The sequence below is a fragment of the Hippopotamus amphibius genome, chromosome 12 (assembly GCF_030028045.1).
Source record: "Hippopotamus amphibius kiboko isolate mHipAmp2 chromosome 12, mHipAmp2.hap2, whole genome shotgun sequence".
NCBI lineage: Eukaryota > Metazoa > Chordata > Mammalia > Artiodactyla > Hippopotamidae > Hippopotamus > Hippopotamus amphibius.
The window spans coordinates 42,008,754-42,032,021 of record NC_080197.1 but is presented as its reverse complement, the minus strand read 5'-3'; the positions used below and the strand labels follow the sequence as shown (position 1 = coordinate 42,032,021).

General features: G+C 46.5%; 1 protein-coding gene across 4 annotated transcripts in view; it reads left to right on the top strand.

The window, feature by feature from the left end:
* Positions 1–23,268, top strand: part of ISM1 (isthmin 1) — an 80,039-nt gene that overhangs the window by 33,450 nt on the left and 23,321 nt on the right. For 3 of the 4 annotated variants that reach the window (XM_057702046.1, XM_057702043.1, XM_057702044.1), the window contains exon 2: positions 15,577–15,816. In XM_057702046.1, coding sequence (XP_057558029.1) covers positions 15,589–15,816 — 228 coding nt within the window. In that variant the 5' untranslated portion in view covers positions 15,577–15,588. Of the gene's footprint in view, positions 1–12,522; positions 12,585–15,576; positions 15,817–23,268 lie in introns of all 4 variants that reach the window. The other variant, XM_057702045.1, reaches the window with a different exon arrangement.

Genomic DNA, 23,268 nt, shown 5'->3' with positions numbered 1-23,268 from the left:
GGGCTGCTCCTGGCTGCACTGGCTGAGTGTTGAGCGTTGAATTGGTCCCGCCCAGGCAACTGTCACCATTGGTACCCTCAGCTCAGTCTCCACATTCTCTCTCTGGGCAAAGGGAGATGCCAGGCACTGCTCATGACATCACTTGGGGGCAGGTGACTTGTGGTCACCATGTAAGTGGAGACCAAGCCAGGAACCGAGCCAGGGAGACCTTCCTCACCTCCACAGCCAGGACCCAGATGTGGTTCCAAAGGTGTAGGGTGAGTAAAGTGTGCCTAGCCTATCAGACTTTGGAATCCTGTTTGTCCATTTATTCATTCATCCATCCATTCATCCATACATTCATTCATTCATCCATCCATTCAGTGAGGTCCTGCTATGTGCCGGGGTGTGGGCTAAGTGCCGAGATACAGAAGTGACAGAACAGACACCATCCCGGCTTCAAGGAGCTGACACTGTGACGGGGGCTGACAACAAAGAAGAAAGCCTGTAAATGGAGTCGTTTGGACTTGTGAGAGATACTATAAAGGAGATAAGCAGAGTGATGGAAGGGAACTGTCTGGGGGCAGGGACACTACTTGGATGATCAGATGATCACCTCTCCGGAGGTGATATTTAAGCTGAGATTTGAAAGGCAGAGGAGAGAGTGATGATGGTAGCCTGGACTAGGATGATGGTAGAGGAATTTCAGAAATAGACAAAGTATTCTTTTTGTTGTCTTCAGGGATGAATGGGCTTGAAGAAGCTAATGTGGCTAATATAATTTACCCCTTGTGCAGCTGAGTTTGCAGTTCAGTCACTTTTTGTGCGCCTTTATTAGCCAGAAACCGAACAAAAATGAGTAAAATTCTAATCATATAAAAATACAACAAAAGAAGTACAGGTAAGGTACGGGAAGTAATGCAGAGCAAGGAGAGACTAATTCTGCTGAAGACTGGGGAAGCTTCACAAAGAAGGCAATACCTAAACAGGGTTTTTAAAGATGCATAGGAGTTTTCTAAGTTGACGAGGGAAGGAAAGACTTTGCAGGTAGAGGAGACAGAGTGGTTTGACCTGAAGGCATCTATTAGCACCTATTAGCCTCTGTATAAGTTACAGCAAGGCACTCCCTCCGGGCAGATGACACCCTTCCTCCAGCCTCCATTTCAACCCCTACTTGCTGCTCACCAGACTCTTTTGTTCCATGCACAGATTACACCACTTGCGTGGTGGCTGTGAATGAAAACACAGGGAGTCAACCGTGCCCACACACATGGGGCTTTGAGATTCTGTTTTTTCATCCATCCATCCAACCAACCATCCATCCATCCACCTGTCCACTGAGAGAGCATTTAGCAAGGTCCAGATTTTTTGGTGAGACTACAACTCTAAAGAGAAAGGCTCATGTTTTGTGATTCAATCTCAGGAATCTGGGGGGAGCCATGTGACGGTGCCACCAGAGCAGCCGGTTCAATAAGAAGAGCACCAGGCTGGAAGTCAGGAACCCTGTATTCCGGGTCCAGGCCACATACCCTCCCATGTACCGCCTCCTCCCCAACTATCCGCAGCACCATAGTCTGTAAAAATGGGGCATTGAAGCCTGAGACCCACCTCGTGCCCTGCTCCTGCCTGGCAGGTCTGGTGTAACTATTCTCAGGACTAGCTATATTTTAATACGGGATTGTAGAGATGAAAATGGCTTTAGGGGCTTCCCTGGTGGCACAGTGGTTAAGAATCTGCCTGCCAGTGCAGGGGACATGGGTTCAATCCCTGACCCGGGAAGATCTCACATGCCGTGGAGCAGCTAAGCACCACAACGACTGAGCCTGAGCTCTGGAGCCCAGGTGCCACAATTACTGAATCCCGCGTGCCTAGAGCCCATGCTCTGCAGCAAGAAAAGCCACCACAATGGAAAACCCACACACTGCAACGAAGAATAGCCCCCATTCGCCACAACTAGAGAAAGTCCATGTGCAGCAACAAAGACCCAATGTAGCCAAAAATAAAATAAATAAGTAATAAAATAAATTTAAAAAAAAAGAAAATGGCTTTAAAACTCAAAAAACTAATGCACAGGTCCCCCCCTCCCTCCCAAAGACAGGCCTCTTCGAAGAGGCTCCCGGCCAGAGTCTAGGTCCTCCCTCGTATCCCGGCCACTGCTGACACTGGGGTGGTTGGAAGAGGGATTGACATTCTTCCCCGTGGCTTTGGCCAACACAGGCTGCTTTCTCGTCTCCGCTGGTCCAGCATGAACCCCATCAGCATCCGCCTGTTGGCCAGATTTCACAGTCCTGGTCAGCCCCCTCTGGACGCTTTAGGAGCTTGTGACTTTGTAAAATTCTCAGCTTCGGTTTTCTCGTCTGTACAATGGAGGGGATGACAATTGTACCCATCTGGTGGGGAGCTGTGGGAGGCACTGATGGAGATAATTCATAAAGAACATTTGGACGAGACTAGCACAGAGATGACACTGAAAAGGGTGGTGGAGGTGGAGGTGGTGATGACCAGGGAGGGTGGGAGCTGGGCCTGAGAAGAAAACATTCAAGAGAAAAGATAACAAAGTAAGAGTGAATCCTAGGAAAGGCCAATGGGAGAAAGGAATAATAAAGGGGAGAAAAGCAGTGTTTTTATTACAGAGATGCTCCTCGTTCTAGAGGTGAGACCACTAGATCATAGGGAAATCATGGGCCAAGGTGGGGACCCTCTTTTTTCAAATCCTGCATTTTCCTGCATCCTTTATTGTTCAGAAAATAGCAGTAACTGGGACTTCCCTGGTGGCACAGTGGCTAAGAACCCACCTGCCAATGAAGGGGACACGAGTTCAAGCCCTAGTCTGGGAGGTTCCCACATGCCATGGAGCAACTAAGCCTGTGTGCCAGAACTATTGTGCTGAGCTCTAGAGCCCATGAGCCACAACTACTGAGATCATGTGCCACAACTACTGAGCTCATGTGCCACAACTACTGAAGCCCACATGCCTAGAGCCTGTGCTCCACAACAAGAAAAGCCACCACAATGAGGAGCCTGCGCACCACAATGAAGAGTAGTCCCTGCTCGCCACAACTAGAGAGAGCCTGTGCGCAGCAACGAAGACCCAATGCAGCCAATAAATTAATTAATTTAAAAAAAGAAAGAAAGAAATAGCAGTAATAGAAACTTTGTGTCTTTAAGAAATCTCTGTGACCTCGCCAACTGCCATTTCTCTATGATTCCCTTTCTATTTTATTTTCCCTTGTGTTTTTGGTAGTTATGTAAGTTGTGTAAGTAAGTCACGTGCATGCAGAAGAGAGGACAAATCATATATGTACAGTCAACAAGTTCCCCAAAGTGAACACATCATGTAACCAGCTCACAGATCGAGAAACAGAACGTGGCTGCCCCTCCCAGAGGCGCCCCCCCAGGGCTCCCCACTGGTCACCAGCATTCCCAAGGTCACCAACGTCCTGGCTTCTAACAGCACTGGTTAATTTTGCCTGCTTTTGAACTTTATATAAGTAGCATCATATGCTTCATCTGGCTTCCTTTGTCTAGTATTAAATTTGTGAAATTCATTGATGATGTTTCATTCTATGACTATTTTATGCGTACACCATCCTTATACAGTCTCCTGTGGGTGGCCATTTGGGTCCCTGTCACTTTCAGAGTTCACCCCAGATGCGTAGCAAATCTCAGGAAGAATGGGATGACCCCAAAAGCTAACATCCAAAGCAACCATTTGGGACCCGCTCTTTGTGACCTCCTTTCTCCACCTCTGCCTCATCTGGCTCACTGAAATAGCCTCCATAATGTTCTCATGAGGTGCAATGCGCCGTTCCGTTCCTGTCTTCTTCCATCGCAAGTTTGCCGCCATTCATTGCAATTCATCCTCATTACACCAGTTGTTTCTGTTGCCCAGCCCTACCTGGCCCTGCAAAGTCATCAGCCTGCACAAGCCAGGCGGCTTTGGGCTGGACTGATATCTAGATAGGAGTTTTTCGAAGAAAATGCAGCCAGGACCGCCCTACCAAACAAAGTAGGGGAGCAGAGTTGAGGATTAAATCAACAGTGCACTGCAGGCCAGTGTTCTTGAACCAGGCCCCTTGGACCTGTTACCTGGGTGAGGGCTGCAACTGAGGGAAGATGGGGACTTCAAGGTGACTGTAGACCCTCTTACTCTAACCTCTTTAGGAGAGAAATTAGGACAGCACCACTCAGTGGAAGGAACGGGGCTGTGGTGCTTACTTGCCAGCCAAGGGCCTCATGGATTCAATTTCCTCTTTCCTGGAACACAAGTGCTCATGTCTGCTTCCAAGGGATGCTGTGAAGATTAGATTGAACTTCCAGCGCCTGGCCTGAGTGATAGTGTGGTTTCTCCCAGACGTGTCCTGTGTGCCCAGTGTCTTCTGTTCTCCTCTCTAGATCCACCTTTCACCCGTCTCCGTCCTAGTTTATGCCTCGGTATGTGAGCTGTATGTATCCCATCGACAGGCTCCCTTGCTCTCGAGCTACTGATTGGACTTGGCCGGTGGTAAACGTGGCAAGAAGGGGAGGGAAGCTGCAGTATTTAGTGAGGCCCCATGCACGCGCACACACACACCTCTCTCCCTTTGGGGACGAGTACCCTCTGCCTTTCCTTGTCTCTTCAGGCCTGGGAGTGTACGTTCCCCCTGGCTTTCCTGGCCCTGGGTTCGGCAGCATCTTTGGTGGTTTCCAGCCTCTTTGTCCAGACATCTGTCAAGTGTTCTTTCATTAAGCTTCCTTGGTCACTCATCCCTCAGTGCCATCCATTTCCTGCCCAGATTCAGATGGATACACCCTAGTACCATGCTGTTTACCCTGGGGAGAGTAGTAACATGTAAGCAGATGCTCTATTGTACCCCCTTTCATGACCACCCCCAAAAGAAAACCCCTGAGAAGCCCGCTCTTCTGTTTCCTTGAACCTCAGCTAACTGAGTTCTAGTGGGAGAATGATCTTTGCTGAGAACAAAACTGCTAGGTGCTTTCTTTCTCTAGGGTCAGAGTGGGAAACGGTACGGGAGAAGGGAGGTAATGAAGTGGTTGAAAGTGAGGGGGGTGCCCTCTGATGCTTGGCCTTCTGTTTCAACTTCTGCATGCTTGTTTCAACTTGTTAGTGCATTGGACTGGTATCCAGATAGAGGTCTTAGAGAAAATGAAAGAACATTATGCGGTGATTGTTAAAGATTCAGTAGAGGATGAGTTGTGGAATCGTAATTAGAAGTGTGGATAATTTTACTTCCTTACATTGAATGCCTTCACTCTTAAAGAATTTCCGACTTTCTACCTGGCATTTTATATGCAAGCATTTGTACATAAGCGTTTCTTAACTTGCCCACTGAAGTCCTTAAAGACAAAAGCTTGTCCAAATACGATTTTCATAATGTTAAAAAACGTGAGTCTCATATAAAATGAATACACGTCAAAGGTTTATTTAACTAATTAGTGAGGGAATTAGGAAAAGGCTAATTCCAGTTCAGAGCATGTGAGGAACAGATATTTATACAATTAGTGGGGAAAATCATGACAAAGTAGATTTGTGATTGAGAAACAAACCTGGTTTTATTATCCCACAAGGGCAATAAAACAATTAGCTCTGAGTTACTGTTTCTTCCCCCCCCCCCCCCGCTTTTGTTGAAGTATAATTGAATTATAACATTGTGTCAGTTCAAGGTGTATGATGATTTGCTATATGACATATTGTGAATGATTAGCACAGTAAGTTTAGTTAATATCCATCACCTCACATAGTTACAGTTTTTTTCCTTTGTGATGAGAACTTTTAAGGAGTTATTGTTTCTACCAGACCAAAAAAACATTTTTATATTTCTTCAGGGTGAAAATCCCCAAGTTAGCATGTAACTTTTAGCCTAGGCCCTAAGCAACAGTAAATAATAAGTGAAACAAAGGTCCATTCTCTTAGAAAAGTAAATAACCTTGGACAGTCCTGTCATACTATGCGCTGTTATAAACTGATCAACTTGCAATCATCCTTTTGCTTTATTTCCAAGTTTTGGATCATTTCTCTTAACAAGGTACATGCTGTTGAACTGTCTCACCCCAGCACGGCACCTGGCACAAAGAAGATGCCCAGAAAGTGTTTGTTGAGTGAATCTATGAACAGAACAAAACTCCATCCATTTATAGAGAAAGATTAGCCAAGCTAAGTCCAGGGCCCACAATGGCGTCAGCCGCCAGCTTTCCAAGCAGGGATCAAACAGCTTCCCTGGAGGAGAACAGAACGGCAGTCCAAATAAGAACAATCTGTACAGGCAGGTGGGAAAGGGAACCGGTCCTGGTGGTGTACAGCTTTCTCTTCACCTCAGGCCATAGTTGGTCTATGATGGCTCTATAATTGTTTTATAGTGTCAGTAGGGGTTCCCTAATAAATGAGCATGGCTAGTTTCTGGCAGCCAACAGAGCCATACAGGTGCATCATGAAAGTGTGAGGGAGAATTGTTAAGTCTCAGCTCCGAATCTTTGAAACCCTGACCATGGAGCTGTTAACAGAGCAGCACATGTAAATGATGGAAGCAGTAGGCAGATTCCAACAGATGTGACGCAGCTTCAAGTCAGCAGGTGGAGGGATGGGAGAAAGAAGAAGGTGTGCTAGACATTGAATATAGTATTTGCACTTCGTGCATTTATGGCCATCAGCTTTTTGTTTAATTTCCCCACCCTCAATTTGATGTTTTTAGTATTTGGTATCAGGTTTTCTTTTTAATTGTTAGAAAACATTTTCTCCAGGATGAGTGTCTCTCGAGGCTTCTATTCCTAGGAGGTCAGAACTAGATGGATTGAGAAGTTTTCTCTAGTTCCCATCCTACCTCACCATGCCCATTTTACAGAAGAAATAACTGAGGTCCTGTATCAGTTAGCTTTTGCCATGTAACAAAGCACTCTGATTGCATGAGCTTAAAACCACAAATGTTTATTATTTATCATGATTCCCAAGGTCAGCTGGGTGGCTTTTCTAGCCTGGATTGGCTCAGCTGGGGCCAGATGGTCCAGGATAGTCTCCATTTGAGTGGCTGGTCATTGGCTGGCTGTTCAGTCTGGGAGAGATCGTTCCACATGTCTGTCCTCATCCCACAGGCTGGCCCAGGCCTGTTCACATGGTGGTCTCGGGATTCCAAAGAACAATAAAAAAGGCCAGGTCCAATACATACTTATCTCTGCTTGTCCATCAGCCAAAGTAAGTCACATGACCAAATGCAAAGACAGAGTAGGAGACAGCCACCCAAGGCATAGATATTTACAGAAAGAGAATCTGTGGACGTTGTTGTAAACCCTACCAATCTAGGTGCATAGGTACAGGAACATGCCTAAGCTTACAAAACTAGGTAGAGATGACGCTGGGGTGTAGACGCAGGCCTCATACCTCCTGGCGCAGGCCCCTTCCTCAACACCATGAGCCTTTCTCTAGGATTCCAAGGTTAAGGTCCAGTTCCCTTTAAAAACATAGTTTAGAGGTACTTGGAGCAGAGAGGTTTGTGGTAGATTTCAGTGATAGGTCTTAACTTTGGGCATTGAGAGAAATCCCCCTTCTTAGTTAAAGCAATAGGATGGGCAAGGGTCCCCAGGGCCACCCCCACCCCACGGCCAGTCTGAACTCTGCCCATCTTTGCCCTTTGACTTGCCTTCCAGGTTCTGCCTCCCGACAACAGAACACCAGCCTTGACTTGGCCTTGAGTGCCCCCCATGCCACGTGGGGAGACACAGAATCACTGTGGGGACGTTCACCTCCCAGGTCTCCTTGTCCTGCTAAACACTCTCCCTCCGGTCAAGGCAGGACTTAGAGACTTGGGCCAGTTAGGCATGCTGATAATCCGTGCCTCTTTAAGGTGGGTCCCGGAAAAGGATCCGGAGTGTTACCACTCTGCTTTCCTTCCGCAATATGGAGAAAGTGCAACTTGAAAAACCAGCAATAATCCACACATTAAATACTTGCTCAAAGTCTGACTCAGATGGGAGGCTGAGCTCCACGTGGCCCCCTGGTGGCCACCCTCGACCTGTTCTTTATAGCCCTGAGCAAGTTAGATCTGCCCTCAAATTCAAATACCCCTCTCAGCAGACAAAGCCTTCTCTTAGCTTCCTGGAGAGCAGGTTTGTCTCACAACCCAAGAGATTTTATCCAAGTGTCCCTTCTAGGCAATTCCACCATTCACCCTGAGAAGGATTCTGGAAAAAACAGTTTCTCCATCCCCTCCCATTGGCAGAGATGGTTTAAATGATGGCTGAAGATTTCTTTAGCCAAATTGGCTTTCCAGCCTTGAACTCTACTTCTTACATGTTTTCTTAGACTTGAAAGAAAAATTCGCATTTCCTTTCTGTTCATTCTTTAGCCTAACAGAACATAAAGGAAATGGGGCCCGGGTGGTTCTCACTCTGTTTTCTTTGCCAGCAGTGGAGAAAGCACAACTTGAAAAATCACCAATAATCCGCACATTTTCAAGATCAAAGCTGTTTACAGGAGTATCCGAGACGAGCTGGTGGGGCGTTGACTTCCATTTTGTCAGCCAGCCCCAAGAGCCTTCGATCAAGAAAGAAGCACGGGGGGCAGGAGACCCACACCAGCGGCCCCTTCTGTGCAGCCCGCTCCCTGCCCAAGTGCAAGGAGTCGGCCATTCTTCATTCCTTCCAAAGCATCGCCCGAGAGCATGAGCAAGGTCACTCCCAAGCCCTAGAGTAAACAGCCTTCTGATACATTCTGCCCCCATAACGGAAGATTCCTCAGCCATTAGTCAGACTTTCAACAGAAGACGCCATTCCCAACCAAGATGAAACACTCCTACATTCTTGAAACATGAAGTGCCTGTGTCACTGGCTCCCAGGGTTGTCTTCAGGATCCAACAGCAGAGATTGAAGCGCAGTTCTGGCCACTCCCCTCCGCCAGGCATGTGTATTTCCCTTCACAGGGGCATTGCATGTTCATGCTTGCTGTGAAACAGAGCCACGGATACTTGCTCTGTTCCTGCTGCCTGAAGGGGCGTGGTTACCATCACACACCGGTGGAGACAGCAGAAGGTGGCCAACCTTACCATCAGTGTGTCAGCAGGGCAGGGACCTCCCAGTGAATCCTCGTTCCTTCTCTCCAGCACTGCACTGAACAAGCCTCCGCCACCCCTGCTTCTGTTCCTGGGATCACCGTCTCTCTGCCATCTTCCCGAGCCCTGAGGAACACCCCCCCCACACACACCCCGCTCGAGAAAGCAGGTTTTCCTGTCTGCAATTCACATTGTTCCTTCTCCTGGTTTTCTCTTCCCGGGAGCGCTTGCTCCCCAGTCATGTGTAAAGATAATCAGAGTGCCCTTTTATCCTTTTTTTCTCCCCTAACAGGGGAACTTTTGCTCTTGCCTTTGAAATACCACCGGTGGCATTCTTGAACTTATTTTTAGACGTGTGGAAATGTTCCAGACAAAAATCGATGCCCGGCACAGATAAAACCCCGAGTGTGTTTATCGTGGGGAGAAGAAAATGGAGTGTTTAATGTGGAAGGAGCGTGGCCACATGCCTGGGTGCAGCATGGCTGCCTTTAATCTGGAGAAAGGAAACAAGCATTGTCGATAATAATATGCAGATGTCCAGCCCCAAATGAGGACATATTGCTAATTAGCTATATTGTTAATATATTTTAAGGAGAGAGGCTACAGTGACGTTAATTATAATCTTTGTTGTTTGCTGTTCAAAGTCTATGAGACCAAAAGCATTGCTAATAATATCTTCTTTAATATCTTCAATAGGAGATTCTTGGATTTTTTTTTTTTCTTTAGAATCCCACATAAAAGCCACATTAGGGGTAATGAGGCCTGTAGCCTGAGCCTAATTAAAACAAAAAGTAACTAGGCCCGTGGCCATCATTATCATCAACTAGTACTTATTGGGTGCCCCCCGAGCTTGTGGAATTGGAGGGTGTGGGGTTTGAGATTGCAGATACAGCCTGTTCTTTGCCCTCCAGAAATCTGCCATCCCGTCTGCCTCCAAGAAGTCTGCCTGGTTGTGTTAATCTGGGAATAGTTACCACAGTCTTAAAAAAAAAAAAAAAAAAGCACTAAAACTGTCCAAGCCAGCCACAATTTGTTAGTAGTTTGTGCCCCTTCTGGAGGTTCTGGAAGTGGTCAGATCAGCCCTGTTTTTCACACACCAGCCTTTGGTTGATGTTTGCAGAACAGGGAGGTGGCTTTCTGTAGACTTGGGACAATGATGCTTAGCACACTTTTTCCAAAGGTGGACCCATCGCCCATTTTCACACCTTGATTGTCCCTCTGGAGCTGATCGCCCTAATTTGCCCTGTGGCTTGGTTCTCCAAAGAACCCCTCCCTCTCTCTTGCTCCTGTGCCAAGTGACCAGCTGGCAACTCTGACCGTTGTGACCACTCTGACCTCAATGTGGCCATGGCGATCCACCTTGGTCACAAGGACAGCCAAAATGATGGGTCCACCCCACGGTGGCTGAGAGCAGTGGTTGGGCATCCTTGGTCTTGGGCCAGGGATGTCCTGGGAAGAAAGGACACAAATGACAAAGTGTCTGGGCTTGTCGTCTTAGAAACCATACCCGAGTCTGCAGATGAGAGGTTTTCTCTTCTCAGCTCATCTGGACAGAATTTCCCCTGGGGGCATTCAGAACCAGCCGATGAGAGCCAAGAAGGCGATCCCGCACATAGAGCTCAGCAAGCCTCCAGATGACCCAGAGATGCCACCGGGAAAGTGGTGGCCTAGTGGAAAAGTCACAGCACACTAGGATAGAAAGCTTCAGGCTGAAGGCTGGTGGGCCCAGACGTCTGGGGTTGGGCCCAGCATTTGCATTATTTACTCAGTGATCGCTTACTAAGACAGCTGAGTGGGCACGGAGCCTCACACCCACTCCATTCCAGCTCTGATAGCCTTTGGGCCTCTGTACCAGGCCCTGGGAGGCCTTGGGGAGTCTGTACCCACCATTTCCCTTGCCAGGACCACAGTGTCTGCTGGCCCATCTCCCCCTCTGCTCTGTGCTCTTCACCTGCTTCACGGGCTTCATTTTACTTGTTTTTTTCAATCTCAGTTCAAACATTATTTTCTTAGGCCAACCTCCATTTCTTTTTAATATAAATGTTCAAAGTAAGGAGTTTTATAATCCCTACCTCGAATGGGGACGATGGCTTTTCTGGCTTCCTCCTTCTTGAGTATCATCATAGGCTCATGGAATGTCATGGATGCAACGTATGGCAGTTAACAGCAACCTTTTTTTTTTTAACGCCCAAATTGTCTAATCCTGGTGCAGTGGGGGCCCTTCAAGATGGCTCCCATCGTCTTTTGAGAGGACACTGTTAATCACTGAAGGCTTCCTTGCTTTCTGACACAGCAAAATGTCCCAAACGCACCTTGACTTTCCTGCCCAAGCTCTGGAATCAGCCATTTGTCCAAGGAGCTCTGTATCCACACTTCAGGCAGGAGAAAATGGAAGAGAGGAAAGAGGCAAAAGGCAAACTGACTCTGCCTTCTGTCCAGTTGTCCCATCCAGGAACTTCCATTTATATCTCATTGGGTAGAATTGTGTCATATGGTCATCCCTAGCTGCAGTGGATGCTGGGAAATGTAGTTTTAGCCAGGCACGTTGCCACATGAAATAAACACTGAGTTAAAACAAAACAAAAAAAAAATCAAAAAAAGCGGGGAATGGATATTGGGGAGGAAATTGCAATGTCTGCCACAATAATACTGTCATCTAAGGCAAAACACCAGGCTGCTTAAGCACGGAGCCTATTTTCTTACTTTATTATTATTTTTAGCATTTTATTATTGCTTTATTCCTATTTTAGAGAAGAATAAGTTGTAAAATAATGCAGGGACAGGAGCTATGGACAAAGATGAGGAGCATTGAGTAGCAGCTGGGTAATTTGGCTTCATAGGTCACCTTCCTCTGCAACTGAGCAGTGCATGCATCTCAACCACAAACTAGGTTTAGTTCTTCTAGTTCTCTCTTTATTAGTAGTCACAGCTCTCAAATTAGAGAGAATGTTGTTCCTGAGGCTGCAGCATTGTCACAGATTGAAAGTCAACTCAAAGACAGATTGTGGATAGAGAAATATCTTCCCAAGCTGAGCAGATGCCCGCATGTCACTTGAATTTAAGCAAAATGAATCCTGCAGCACCTTGGAAAGAATGGTGACATTTCTTTTCTCGTTCCTGGACTGTCCAAAGCTTACGTCTTCAGAGAAGGGTGTTTGCTTTTCTGAGTAACAGACAAACTGTTTAACTCTTCATTTTGAGATCCACCCTTCCTGAGAACCATTACTCTGCTAGAATAATTAAGTGGAACTCTCGGTGAGTGAGCTTGGTCCATCACCCAAGACCCGCAGTGGGGCCTCTGCAAGGAAGCCGTACAGGCATCTTTGAGAAAGGATGAAGAAGAGGCATTTTCCTACCTTGTTAACACACCCTATCTTCTGCTTCTGCCCCAGATTTAAGTTCTTGATTACCACAATAATGGTTGCTCCCGAATCTTGTCATCGATTGAATGAAGTGGAGCTTCATTTGATACGATCCATTGTAAGGCACCCTTCCCCTACCCTAGGGCTTCCAGTTTCTCAACAGTTTGGGAACATGCCACGGTTTGGAGAGAGCAAAGGTTACCAGGTATGTTTTGGTAAAAATGCAAGAATAAGTCAGGTATTCAGAGATCATGATTAGCACTTTTTAGTATTCCAACTCTCATCTTCCAAATGCTTTACAAACACTGAGCTTGTTTGGGGGTGGGGATGAGGACTGGGGAAAGATGAACAAATGCCACAATTGTGTGCATACTTCAGGCCAAAACATACTTCAGCCCCGTCTTCCTTGCAGAGGCGCTTGTGGCCTGAATTGTCCAGCCCAGTTGCCCTGACTCTACATTTCTCTTTTCACGTGTCATCACAACCCACCCTGAGTTCTCCTGACCATCCTGCTGGGACAGCATGGGATTCTCCTTATTGTCTGCTTTGTTTTGCGTGGACAGTCAGTGAGCCACAGAGTTTAAGGGGTTTTCTTGGTCCCTGTCTAAGCCAGGATCATTCTGTGGTGGTGCATCTCCTCACAGAAACCCATCAGATTCAGTCCTTGTTTTTTCAGCCATCTAAGTGAAATGCCAAATACACAGCAAAAATACCTGTCCTATCTCTTCTTCTAAAATATAAGTTTTTGTGGAATTTCCTGGCGGTCCCGTGGTTAGGACTCTGCGCTTCCACTGTAGGGGGGCACGGGTTTGATCCCTGGTCGGGGAACTGAGATCCCACCTGCCGTGTAGCGTAACCAAAAAAAAAAGTACCAAAAGTAAAAGAAAAGTTTTCATAGTAGAAAGAGTACTTCATCACAGGGAAAAGGAAAGAGAGCTCCATTTTTAACCCAGTTAAGCAGTATGTCCCGGTTGCTACAATGAAGTGAGTGCTGGATTTGCAAAGGATCCCCCAAGCCTTGGGCAAGAAAATCCCGGGCCCCTGCTGAGACCTAGATTCCCGCAACCTGGGATTGTGAGAAATTCTCCATGAGAAGTCAAATCTCCTTACTAACACTATTGGGGATCCAGGGAGAAAAACAAGGGAACAACTGCATTCAGTTCTCTTCCCCTGGGCTATCATAGATCTTATATTGAGGAAAGAATGCCTCTCTCTCTCTCTCTCCATGTGCTGGATAATACAATATCCGCATCGTACACTTGGCCTCTGTTGCACTGAGGCATGCCTGGGGACACCAGGGCAACCCCCTCTAGGAGGATGTGCCAGGAGACGGAAGCGTGGCAGGAAGGTGACTAGAGAGGTGAACAAAGACGCTGCCCTCGGCCACACCTCCTGAGCACAGAGGAAGGGCAAGCAAAGACGTGATGGAGAGCCCCTGATTCCCCCTCCACCACTGCACATTTTACAGAAGAGACAGCAGACATGCTTCTTTCTAGCTCAGCCCTCTTCTTGGCCTCTGGGAACATTCACAGACGTGATCTCCGCACCAGTGAGCGTATTCCTCACGTCCCATGTCTGTTTAAAGAGATAGAAGAATCCATCCCCTCAGGTCAGCTCTTTAATAAGATCATTATCCGCTGCATGTGCTTCATCCTCAGGCCACTCTTGACCTTGGGTACTCCGAGTCAGCAGGGTTTTGATACCAGATGTAACCCCTCGGCTGGGTCAAAGACACTGCGGTGGGAGGGGCAGGGAGTGCGTGTGGAGGCATTGTGCTGGAATATTCACTCCAAAACCCCCAAACATGCCCAAGAATAACAGGAACATTAACCACTGGCCCAAACGCTGGTGAAATCCTATCTCCACCTCTCCCTCCACCAATAAACATGAAAATGCTATCCCTGAAGGGATGGAGGAAACCTCCAACAAGAGGTCCAGGAGGAATGAGAGCAGAAGAAGGGCTGCTTTGGGAAAGAAGTCCAGCAGCTTCTGCACTCTTCAATCACTGGAAAAAATTTCCTCTAGTGACAACTAAACACAGACATTTTTTGCTAGCTTGGAAAAACAACAGATTTGCACTTTTCTTTTCGGGATAAAGACATTCAATTTCAGAATGCCTTTCTGTCACTTTTTCTTGGGCTGTGCCCACCTCTTCATCCCCATCTTGGGTGGTTCTCCCTCCTTCACGCCATCTCAGCCTCACTGGCCTTCTCTGTGTTTCTCAAATGAGGCAAGACATCCCTACCTCAGGACTGTCTTACTTGCTGTACCCTCTGCTAGAATGTTCTTTCCCTGGATAATTACAGGTGTTCAGGTTTCATTTCAGATGTCACCTTCTCAGAAATGTCTTCCCCAGCTACCTGTCTAATGTTGTCCATGACCACTCTGTCATTTTCTCCTTCCTTTTCTTCTTAGCAACCACCACTCTCTGATCTGATCTTATTTATGTACGTATTTATTGTTTATTGCCCCAGCTAGACATGCTCTCTAAAAGAATAGGGCCCATGTCTGTCTTGTTCATGGTTCTCCTGTGCCTAGTGTGTGGTTGACACTTGTTGATTGAATATATTGATGGATGGATGGATGGATGGATGGAAGGAAGGAAGGAAGGATGGGTGAATGGATGAATGAAAGAATTGAAGGAAGGGAGGGAAGGAGGAAAGGAGGTTAAGTAGGTTGATAAGTGGATGGATGGAAAAATGGATGGATGGATGGATAGATGGATGGATGGATGAGTATAATCAATGATTTAACTGAAGTAGTTTATGCAGTTTGGTCATATCTTTAGCTCCATGGTCCACACCAAAGAAACAAACTCTGGTTACTAGGGCCAGAGTGGTTAATCAATCGAAGCTGTGACAAGGAAACAATAATTTGATTCCGGTTCTAAATGAAGAACTAGTCTCCTTCAAATAGCTTCAAAATAGTGTTTGTTGTTGATGTGCTTTGATGTTTGATAAATACCCCATAACAGATTAGCCTTAGAAAATTCTCAAGTAGCAGTCTAGGAAAAATTTCCTGATGATTTAGCTTTTTGAAGATAGAAAAACTAAGGCATGGAAGGAAAACAAGTTGGGAATACTATCCTGGCTTAATTCCAGCCCCTGGAATTGTCCTTGTCCTGAATTTCTAAGGGTGGCATTTCTAAATCATGCGTCTCCTATTTATTTGTTGATTTGCTCATTTGTTTGTTTTAGAATAACCTCAACATGGAAAGTGCCTCAACATCAGAAACCAGCTTTCCTCTCTCCAAAGAAGCACCAGGGAAGCATTCGGACCACCAGGCTGCACACCAACCCTTCCCCAGACAGCAGTTCCAGCCAGAGGCTGGGCCCCCTTCATTGCAAAGAGATGGCCCCAGATCCTTTCTCCTTGATCTACCAAACTTTCCAGATCTTTCCAAAGCTGATATCAACGGGCAGAATCCAAATATCCAGGTAATGCTTGGCAACTGAAAGATGAAAGAAAATGAAACAGTCTGTGTCTTTGTTTCCTGATCTGATTCCAAAGCAACTGCTGCTGCCTTACCTCGCTTTTCTCCTTAACCCCTTAATGACTCCTCCTGACAAGCATGTCATCTCTGTAAGTGCAGTGCTACCTTTCATCTGTGTAACACCCTGGATTGTGAGATGCATCATTATTTTATCAACCACTGAAAGAAGAAAACACTGCTAATTAGAGTAGGACACACCAATGATTATAAGATACATCCTGATTTCAGAGATGTTGAAATGTACAAGGGTGAGTCAAAAATTAGCCACACCCTGGCTGTAGAAATTCTACAGAGTGCGAATAATTTTTGACTCCCCCTCGTAGAAACAAGAGAAAATGATACGCCCTGATATCGATGAAATATGATGGCTATAGGGAAAGGCCAGTCTAACACATGAATAGATGAGGCAGGTCATAGTGTGATTTCCAAGATGCTCAGGAAGACACTGTCTCTCAAATTCCTCCCTAGCTTGCCTTGGACACCAGAAATTCCTGTAGGTGGTGACAACACTTCAGTCGCTCTAAAGTGTAAATGACTGATAAAAATTTTTGATAAGAGGAAAGGAGGTGATAACAGAAGTTCCTAGGGAGAGAGGAATACATATCACAAAAATGGGATGGGATGGAGCTGAAGGAAATGGGAGGTTAGAGAAAGAGATACATGGGATTGAAAATAAGAACTCTCATCTGCATCGAAATAGCACAATTTACAAAGTAAAGGTGGATCTGATTTGACTCTCCCAACACCCTCATGAAGCCCACATCATTCTTCCAATTTTATCAATAATGCAACTGATTCTCAGGAGGTTACCATTTGGTTTGCCCAATGTCACATGGCTAGTAAACAGTAGTTGGGGCTCAAATCCCGTCTCTTGGGCTCCCAAGAATACGCACTCTACCATTTCATGTTTCAAAGACAAACTCCTCCTCTTGAATTTTGCTTGTCCCTCCCTCTGTTTCTTCCCAGAGATGGTCACCATGGTAGCTGAGGGAGGCTTGTTGCCCTGGGCAGCCTGGCCCCGAGCAGCCCGTGTCCCCAGGTGCCTACTTCCGTACTTTTAAGTTTATCTTCAAGTCTTTTCATTGGAGGAAGGGCAGCTTGTCCATATTCTTTCTCTGCATCAAATTCCAGTTAGCTTCCATGGCAGAAAGTTCCTGAACCTGACCTTGGAGGAATTGATCTATAATTAAGTTAGTGGTCTCTCTCTCAAGACTAATGCTCTCTGCACAGCACCCTTTTAGATCAATTTCCGTGGCCAGAGTTGTTTTGCTCCTAACACACCAGTGTCTTGGTGGTTACTGAATGTCCCTGAGAATACACCTCAGTTAGAATACATCCACCACCACCACCATCCCCCACCCATGCATAAAATGCTGTGTTAGCTTCTGGGAAATTAAGAAATGTAAAGTCTTCTCCCTCCAGGGAATGACATAGGTGTGAAGATCCTGGCTACCACCTAAAACAGTGCCAGAAGGATTGTGGAGGCAGAAGCAGAAAAAGTTCTGTGCTCCGTGGAGGTCAGGCCTGAATAGATGGAATATTTGGAAAGATTAGAGCAGGGCAGCAATGAGGGTACAGAGTGAAAAATGTTTCGGAGGTCACGCTTTGACATTTGTGCTGAAATCACTGCACAACCCAATTAATATCTCTGATAGGTCTTGTATTGTTGTAATTGATTAAATGGAAAAACAGGCCTTTCGCTCCACCGCCCTCTCTCCAGGAACTGGGCACATGGCCCTCTGATAAAAAACAAAGGATCCACTTGGGGGAGGTGCAGACTGGCAAAAAAAGGCACAGACATCTCCTTACTGTTGCTCAGTGAGGCTCCCCATCACACCTTCATGGACAGGTAGTGATTTTTTTCTTGTCAATAAATTTTATGGTTCTAGGACTAGACCACCCTTATCCCAAGGGTGTTTGGGTCATGCCCAAAACAATTTTAGGTTTGCTGTGGCTTCCATTTTTTTTTTTCAGAAATGGGAAATGTCATAGTGGAGCTTAATGCTGAGGACTGAGCTATTAATGTGATCAATTTAAGAGTTAGTAATGTAAACTTACAAGAAAATACCTGGATGCAGGGGACTGGAAGGCTGTAGTCCCCTCATTGGAAATTTACTAAGCACACGGAGCTCCACCTAGAACCTAATTTCCAGCAGAATTTCTCAGGATGCCCTTTCTGTCTCCCAGATAAATCCATCCATCAGGAAGTCCCCAGACCCCACTTGGGCCTTTTTAAGACATTAACCTGAATGTCAGGGAAGAACAGTGGTGCAAAGATGGTTGGGATCCTCAGATCTGGGGAACCCAGGTGACATTTCCATAAAAAAAAGGGCTCCCATGAAGCGTTCAGCCTTCTCTGGCCCACGCAATGGATTTGTGCTTGAGCTCAGTAAAGCCCCCGAGCTCGCACTCCATTTTCTATCAGAATAAGCTGTGTCATCTAGCCAGATGCGAAGTGAAGAGGGCTTTGGAACAGTCCCACTGGGCTTCCTGAGGGGTGAGAGGGCCGTTGGAGTTTATGCGTGTGGAGAGAACTATAAAGTGAGAAAAGGGAACAGAGAATAAGGGGAGGGTGAGTTATGAGAAGACCACACTTGAGACTCTCCGACAAAGCCTCTTGGACTCTTATAAAACGAAGCTTCCCCATCTGCTGTCACAAAGGACGGCGGCGGAGATGGGACAAGTGGAAATTGTCCATCCTTGTTCCCTCTGAGCCCACAGCCCCCTGTTTGTATAGACTTCTAACAGGTGCAAAGCAATCCCTACGTTGTCGTCACTCTGTCTCAGCATCGCACCAGCACCTACAAGAAGCTCGCCTCCAGGACCTGCTTTGAAAAGGGATGCTTCAGAGCACAGGGTGGGAAGGGGACCAGGCCACTCCTGTGAGGTCCCTATATTTTTCTTGAGTTTCCCTTTAGATGGAAGAGATCACTGTACCTCCCAACAGTATAGGTTTCCCCAGAGCTCCAAATATCAGGGTTTCTGGCAAAATGGACTCAAATCAAATGAGGCTCCAACCCAGATGCCATCAGAGACAAAGATCCCAAAAGACCAGGCCAGTGCTGACCTGTTGCCTGCTGACCAGGAGGGTCATCCCATTTCTGCTTTGTATAAGCCCTGTGTCTGATAACCTTTTGTGGGCAGTAGGGCAGGTAGGGCAGCCTGCGTTTTATTGATCAGATGACCTGTTGGCCCTAAAAAAAGGAACACTGAGCTGCGTTCCTAGCCTTCTCTTTCTAGAAGATCATAAAAGAGGAGCATTAGTGACTATGAAAGATGCTCAAAGAAAGACTGATGCAGGGCTTCCCTGGTGGCTCAGTGGTTAAGAATCCACCTGCCAGTGCAGGGGACGTGGGTTCGAGCCCTGGTCCGGGAAGATCCCACATGCCTTGGAGCAACTAAGCCCGTGCACCACAACGACTGGGCTTGAGCTCTAAAGCCCGAGAGCCACAACTATTGAGCCCATGTGCCACAACTACTGGAGCCTGTGCACCTAGAGCCCACACTCCACAACAAGAGAAGCCACCACTCCCTGCAACTAATAATATAACTAATAAATAAATAACTAATAAAAAAAGAAGAAGAAGAAGAAAGACTGACGCAGCTGCTACCCCTGGGAGCCCCAGCCCAAGGTCTGCGTGTGAGTGTGTGTGAGGGCACGTGCACACACACACACACACACACACAGAGCTGGCTGCTATAGCCTCATGCCCCACTGCACTTGAGTAAACCAGCTCCCCGGTGGTCCTTTAAAAGATGAGGTGCTTTCTACAAGGGGGTGATGGTTTTCACGTTGGCAGCCCTTGCCCCTTCCTCAGAGCACTGCTCCTTTGTTGAAATCCACTGGTTTGACACAGGGCCAATTCAGCCAAGCAGAGAGCCCCACCGGTCACCCCGGGCCGTCCAAGCATTTTCTCTCCCTGGAGAGCGGACTGAAAACAGGTGAAGGCATTTCAGTGGGTCAGCTTCCGCTGCCGGGGCCCCTGGCCTGCTCTCCCCCCTCTCCATCCCCTGGCAACCTGCCCCTCGCCCCCACCTAGCTAGCCCTCACTGGAGCCCGGAGCTGCACAGGAATTTGATACCCCTCTCTCTGAACCTCCCCCCAGCCCCCTCTGTGTCTGCAAGCATTTCCCACGCTCCAGGGCTGGGTCTGCTGTGCCCCCTGCCAAACCGCCCACACCTTTCCAAAGTGACAATGCCGAGCTCTTGGGCCTCTTTTTAGAGCTTTTTTTTTTAAAAAAAAAACAAAAAAACAAAAAAACCCTGAAGCCAGGTGGCCTCTGTCCCAAGTGGATCGGGCTCTCTGTTTTAAGACTGGCTTCAGGCTGTGGAAGTGAGTGGAGGAAAAAAAAAATAAACCAACAATGCACAAAATAGAAAGAAATAGCCTCAAACTCCTGAACCCAATCTCCATATTAAATTTAAAACAAAACTAGAAGTTGGGGTTTTGACAACCAATAAATAAATAAATAAATCACTCAGGAAAGAAAGTAAATCCCCCAGGACAAGTTCAACTTGAACTTGGGTATCCTTGGCTAGGTTTCTGGTCTGCAGTTGATGGGCAGATAGCAAAGATAAAAATCTCTAAAATAAACTCACTACTAGGCTCACTGCATCAATTCATCACCACAGTAGCTGTTCCCCACCAAAGTGTTCTCTTTTCTGGGTCAATCTGAGATTCTGAGATTCGTATTCATTTCAACCAATGTATTTATTTCTTTTCTTCCATTGAGGGAGACTTAAAAATAGTAATCTAAAGGCCTTCTTTTTTCCCTTGCACAGACTTATTTACACGGCCAAAGGCCTCTTGACACAGTCAGGTGAGTTGACCAGGGCTGCAGGTGTTGTACGTGCTTCTACTTCTGATTTCCCCTCCTCCTTTTTTTCCTATAATCCTTTTGGGATGGCAGGCCTGGTAAGAACCAAGTAACCGAGTAAGAACCAAGAAATCTCTCTGCCCAAGAGATGGACCCGCACACTCCTTGGGACATGCCAATGTCACTCAGATTCTCATGGGGTCCTGCTGTCCCCATCGTGAGCTGGAGTCCACTGACCTGCCCTGGGGCTCTGGCACCACCGTTTCGTCGACCAGGCTTGGCCTCTATGGCTGCATGCAGGTTACCTGGCCTCTCTATGCCTCAGTTTCCTTGTCTATACAATGGGAATGATAACACGACCTGTGAGTAGTACCTCTGAGTACAATACTCCGTCGTAGTAGGGTTGTTGCGAGGATTAAATTAGATCATCCGCGTGAAGCACTCAGCACAGAGACAGGGATGTGGGAAGCGCCCCCAAACTGGTGGATGCTGGTTGGTGATGACAGTGCGGATGAAGATGACAGAGGAACAGTGTATAAAATAATTAAGAATCAGGAGACCTAGTTTTGAGTCCAGCTCTCCACCTTCCTTGCTGTTCATTTCAGGAATGTAAATTCTCCAGGCCAGTTTCTATGCCTGAAATGTGGGTTTAACTTGTATAGAACAAGCAGTGATATTTGAACAAGCACGTTGCAAGTCTCAAAGCATTAACCACACTTACTGGAGGTGCCAGAGTTGTTTTTAGAGCATCAGTGGGTCTGAGAGAGAAGGATTATATGTCCTTTGTGTTCTTTCTTTGGCAATTGTCAAGGAAGAAGGGGTACATAATTGGGAGCCTAACCCTTTGCTGGAGACTGTCTTCCTGCCCCTGGATGCTCTGTGCTTTTGAGGAATCATTTCACCTCCTAGGGCACATTTTCCTCTCTGGGAAATAAGTAGGAACCCAAATCTGCCTCGTTGCCATAGCTCGGAAGGCTTAGAGGACCAATGAGTTAAAGCTTCTAGAAGGTTCTCCTGAGTTCAGACAGTCAAGACTTCTATACTCTCAGCATCATTAGTTTATTATCAATTAGACTAAGAACTGTGTTAGTTTCCCAGTGGAAAGTGCTTTTCACTGCAAGAGTAAAGAGTTTGTTTCTAAGAAATGTTTAAACTCTCAAGAGGAAGAAAGAAACTGGTAATATTGCAAAGGATTTTATCCCCCTTTCCTAATTTTGGACGGAATTCTCCAAATTGGCACCTATTCTAGGCTCTCTTTCTTGGACCTGACAAGATTCTGCCAGAAGTTGGACTTGGGCCTTTTGGATAAGTTCTCTTTCTTTTACTGTCTTGGTAGTGTGGAAAAGTCCAGAAGAAACCAGTACACTAAAGATGCTTCAATTCTGTGTATTAAGGATGCAAAACGATGGTTTGATCTAGATCTATCAGCTTGGAAATCTGCTGTGCTCTCTCCCATACCTTCAGCTCATCACACCTATTATTGTCCAAGACATTTTTATGAACAGTGTCTTGAACATGTAAATAGAATAAGAGCAACAGGAAACAAAAAGCTAATCCCCACCATTTGAGAAGTCATGATCATGTTCATTGTGTTTTTAATTGGATGCCTATGAAATTTCAGGCTCAAGATTAGATTTCTTCTTTTGATATCAGTATGAGGTTTCCATGTTCTTTACTGTAGGGAAGGGTGGGTCCTAGAGTTTGTGTGGTTTTTGTTTTGTGTGTGTTTTGTTGTGTTTGTTTTAATTCAGTTGGAGCAGTGGCTAGAAATGAAAGGGGAAAAAGAAACCTCTAAGCTGATGAGATTTAGTCATCGATATAGTTTTTGGAGTAAATTTGTATTTTGCTACTCATTGCCCGGCCAGGCAACAAATCTATTTTGTTTGGATCTGAGCGGCAGTTTGGGGGAAAAAAAAATCTTATTGACGGTAATAGCTTAAAACATGAAATTGTTTTGATTCCCGGCTTGGAGAAATTGCAGGGCACGTTTTGTTTAGGCAATCCCTGACTCCAGTCTGGATACAAATGGAATGAATATCAAGACTGTCCGGACTGTTCCCCCTTATCTCCTACCCAGAGACTGATTTCATTACCATAATTGCAGGCTTGCCTGACTCTGGGCAGCTTCTCCCCTCCAAGACCCTTAATAGCCTCGCAGACGATTGTTGCGGCTCAGTTGTTCTGTCTGCAGGCACAGGGGGCCAGGACCGTGGAGGAGAAAGGCTATGTCTTCAAAGGCTCGGCATCACCGCGTCACTGCCCAGCTCGGGTCCGCGCCACCCAGCTGTGTGTTCCTTCCACATTGTCCTTACAGAGATGCGTGTGGGTCCAGGTCCCTGTCCCTTTCCAACAACCATCCCTCCAGCAATCGGCAATGATACAAGACAAATGATGTCATTCTTCTCTTCTCTTTTTCCCTTTTCGGGGGTTACTAAACGTTCCGTAATTATTTATAAATATGCACGGGATGCTTGCAGGACGGGGGTAATGGTGGTGGCATGGAGGCAAGCCAACAGTGCTCTTCTAGGCATCCCACACCAGAGGAAGAGATGAAGTTGGCCTGCCCTAGTCCTAGTGTA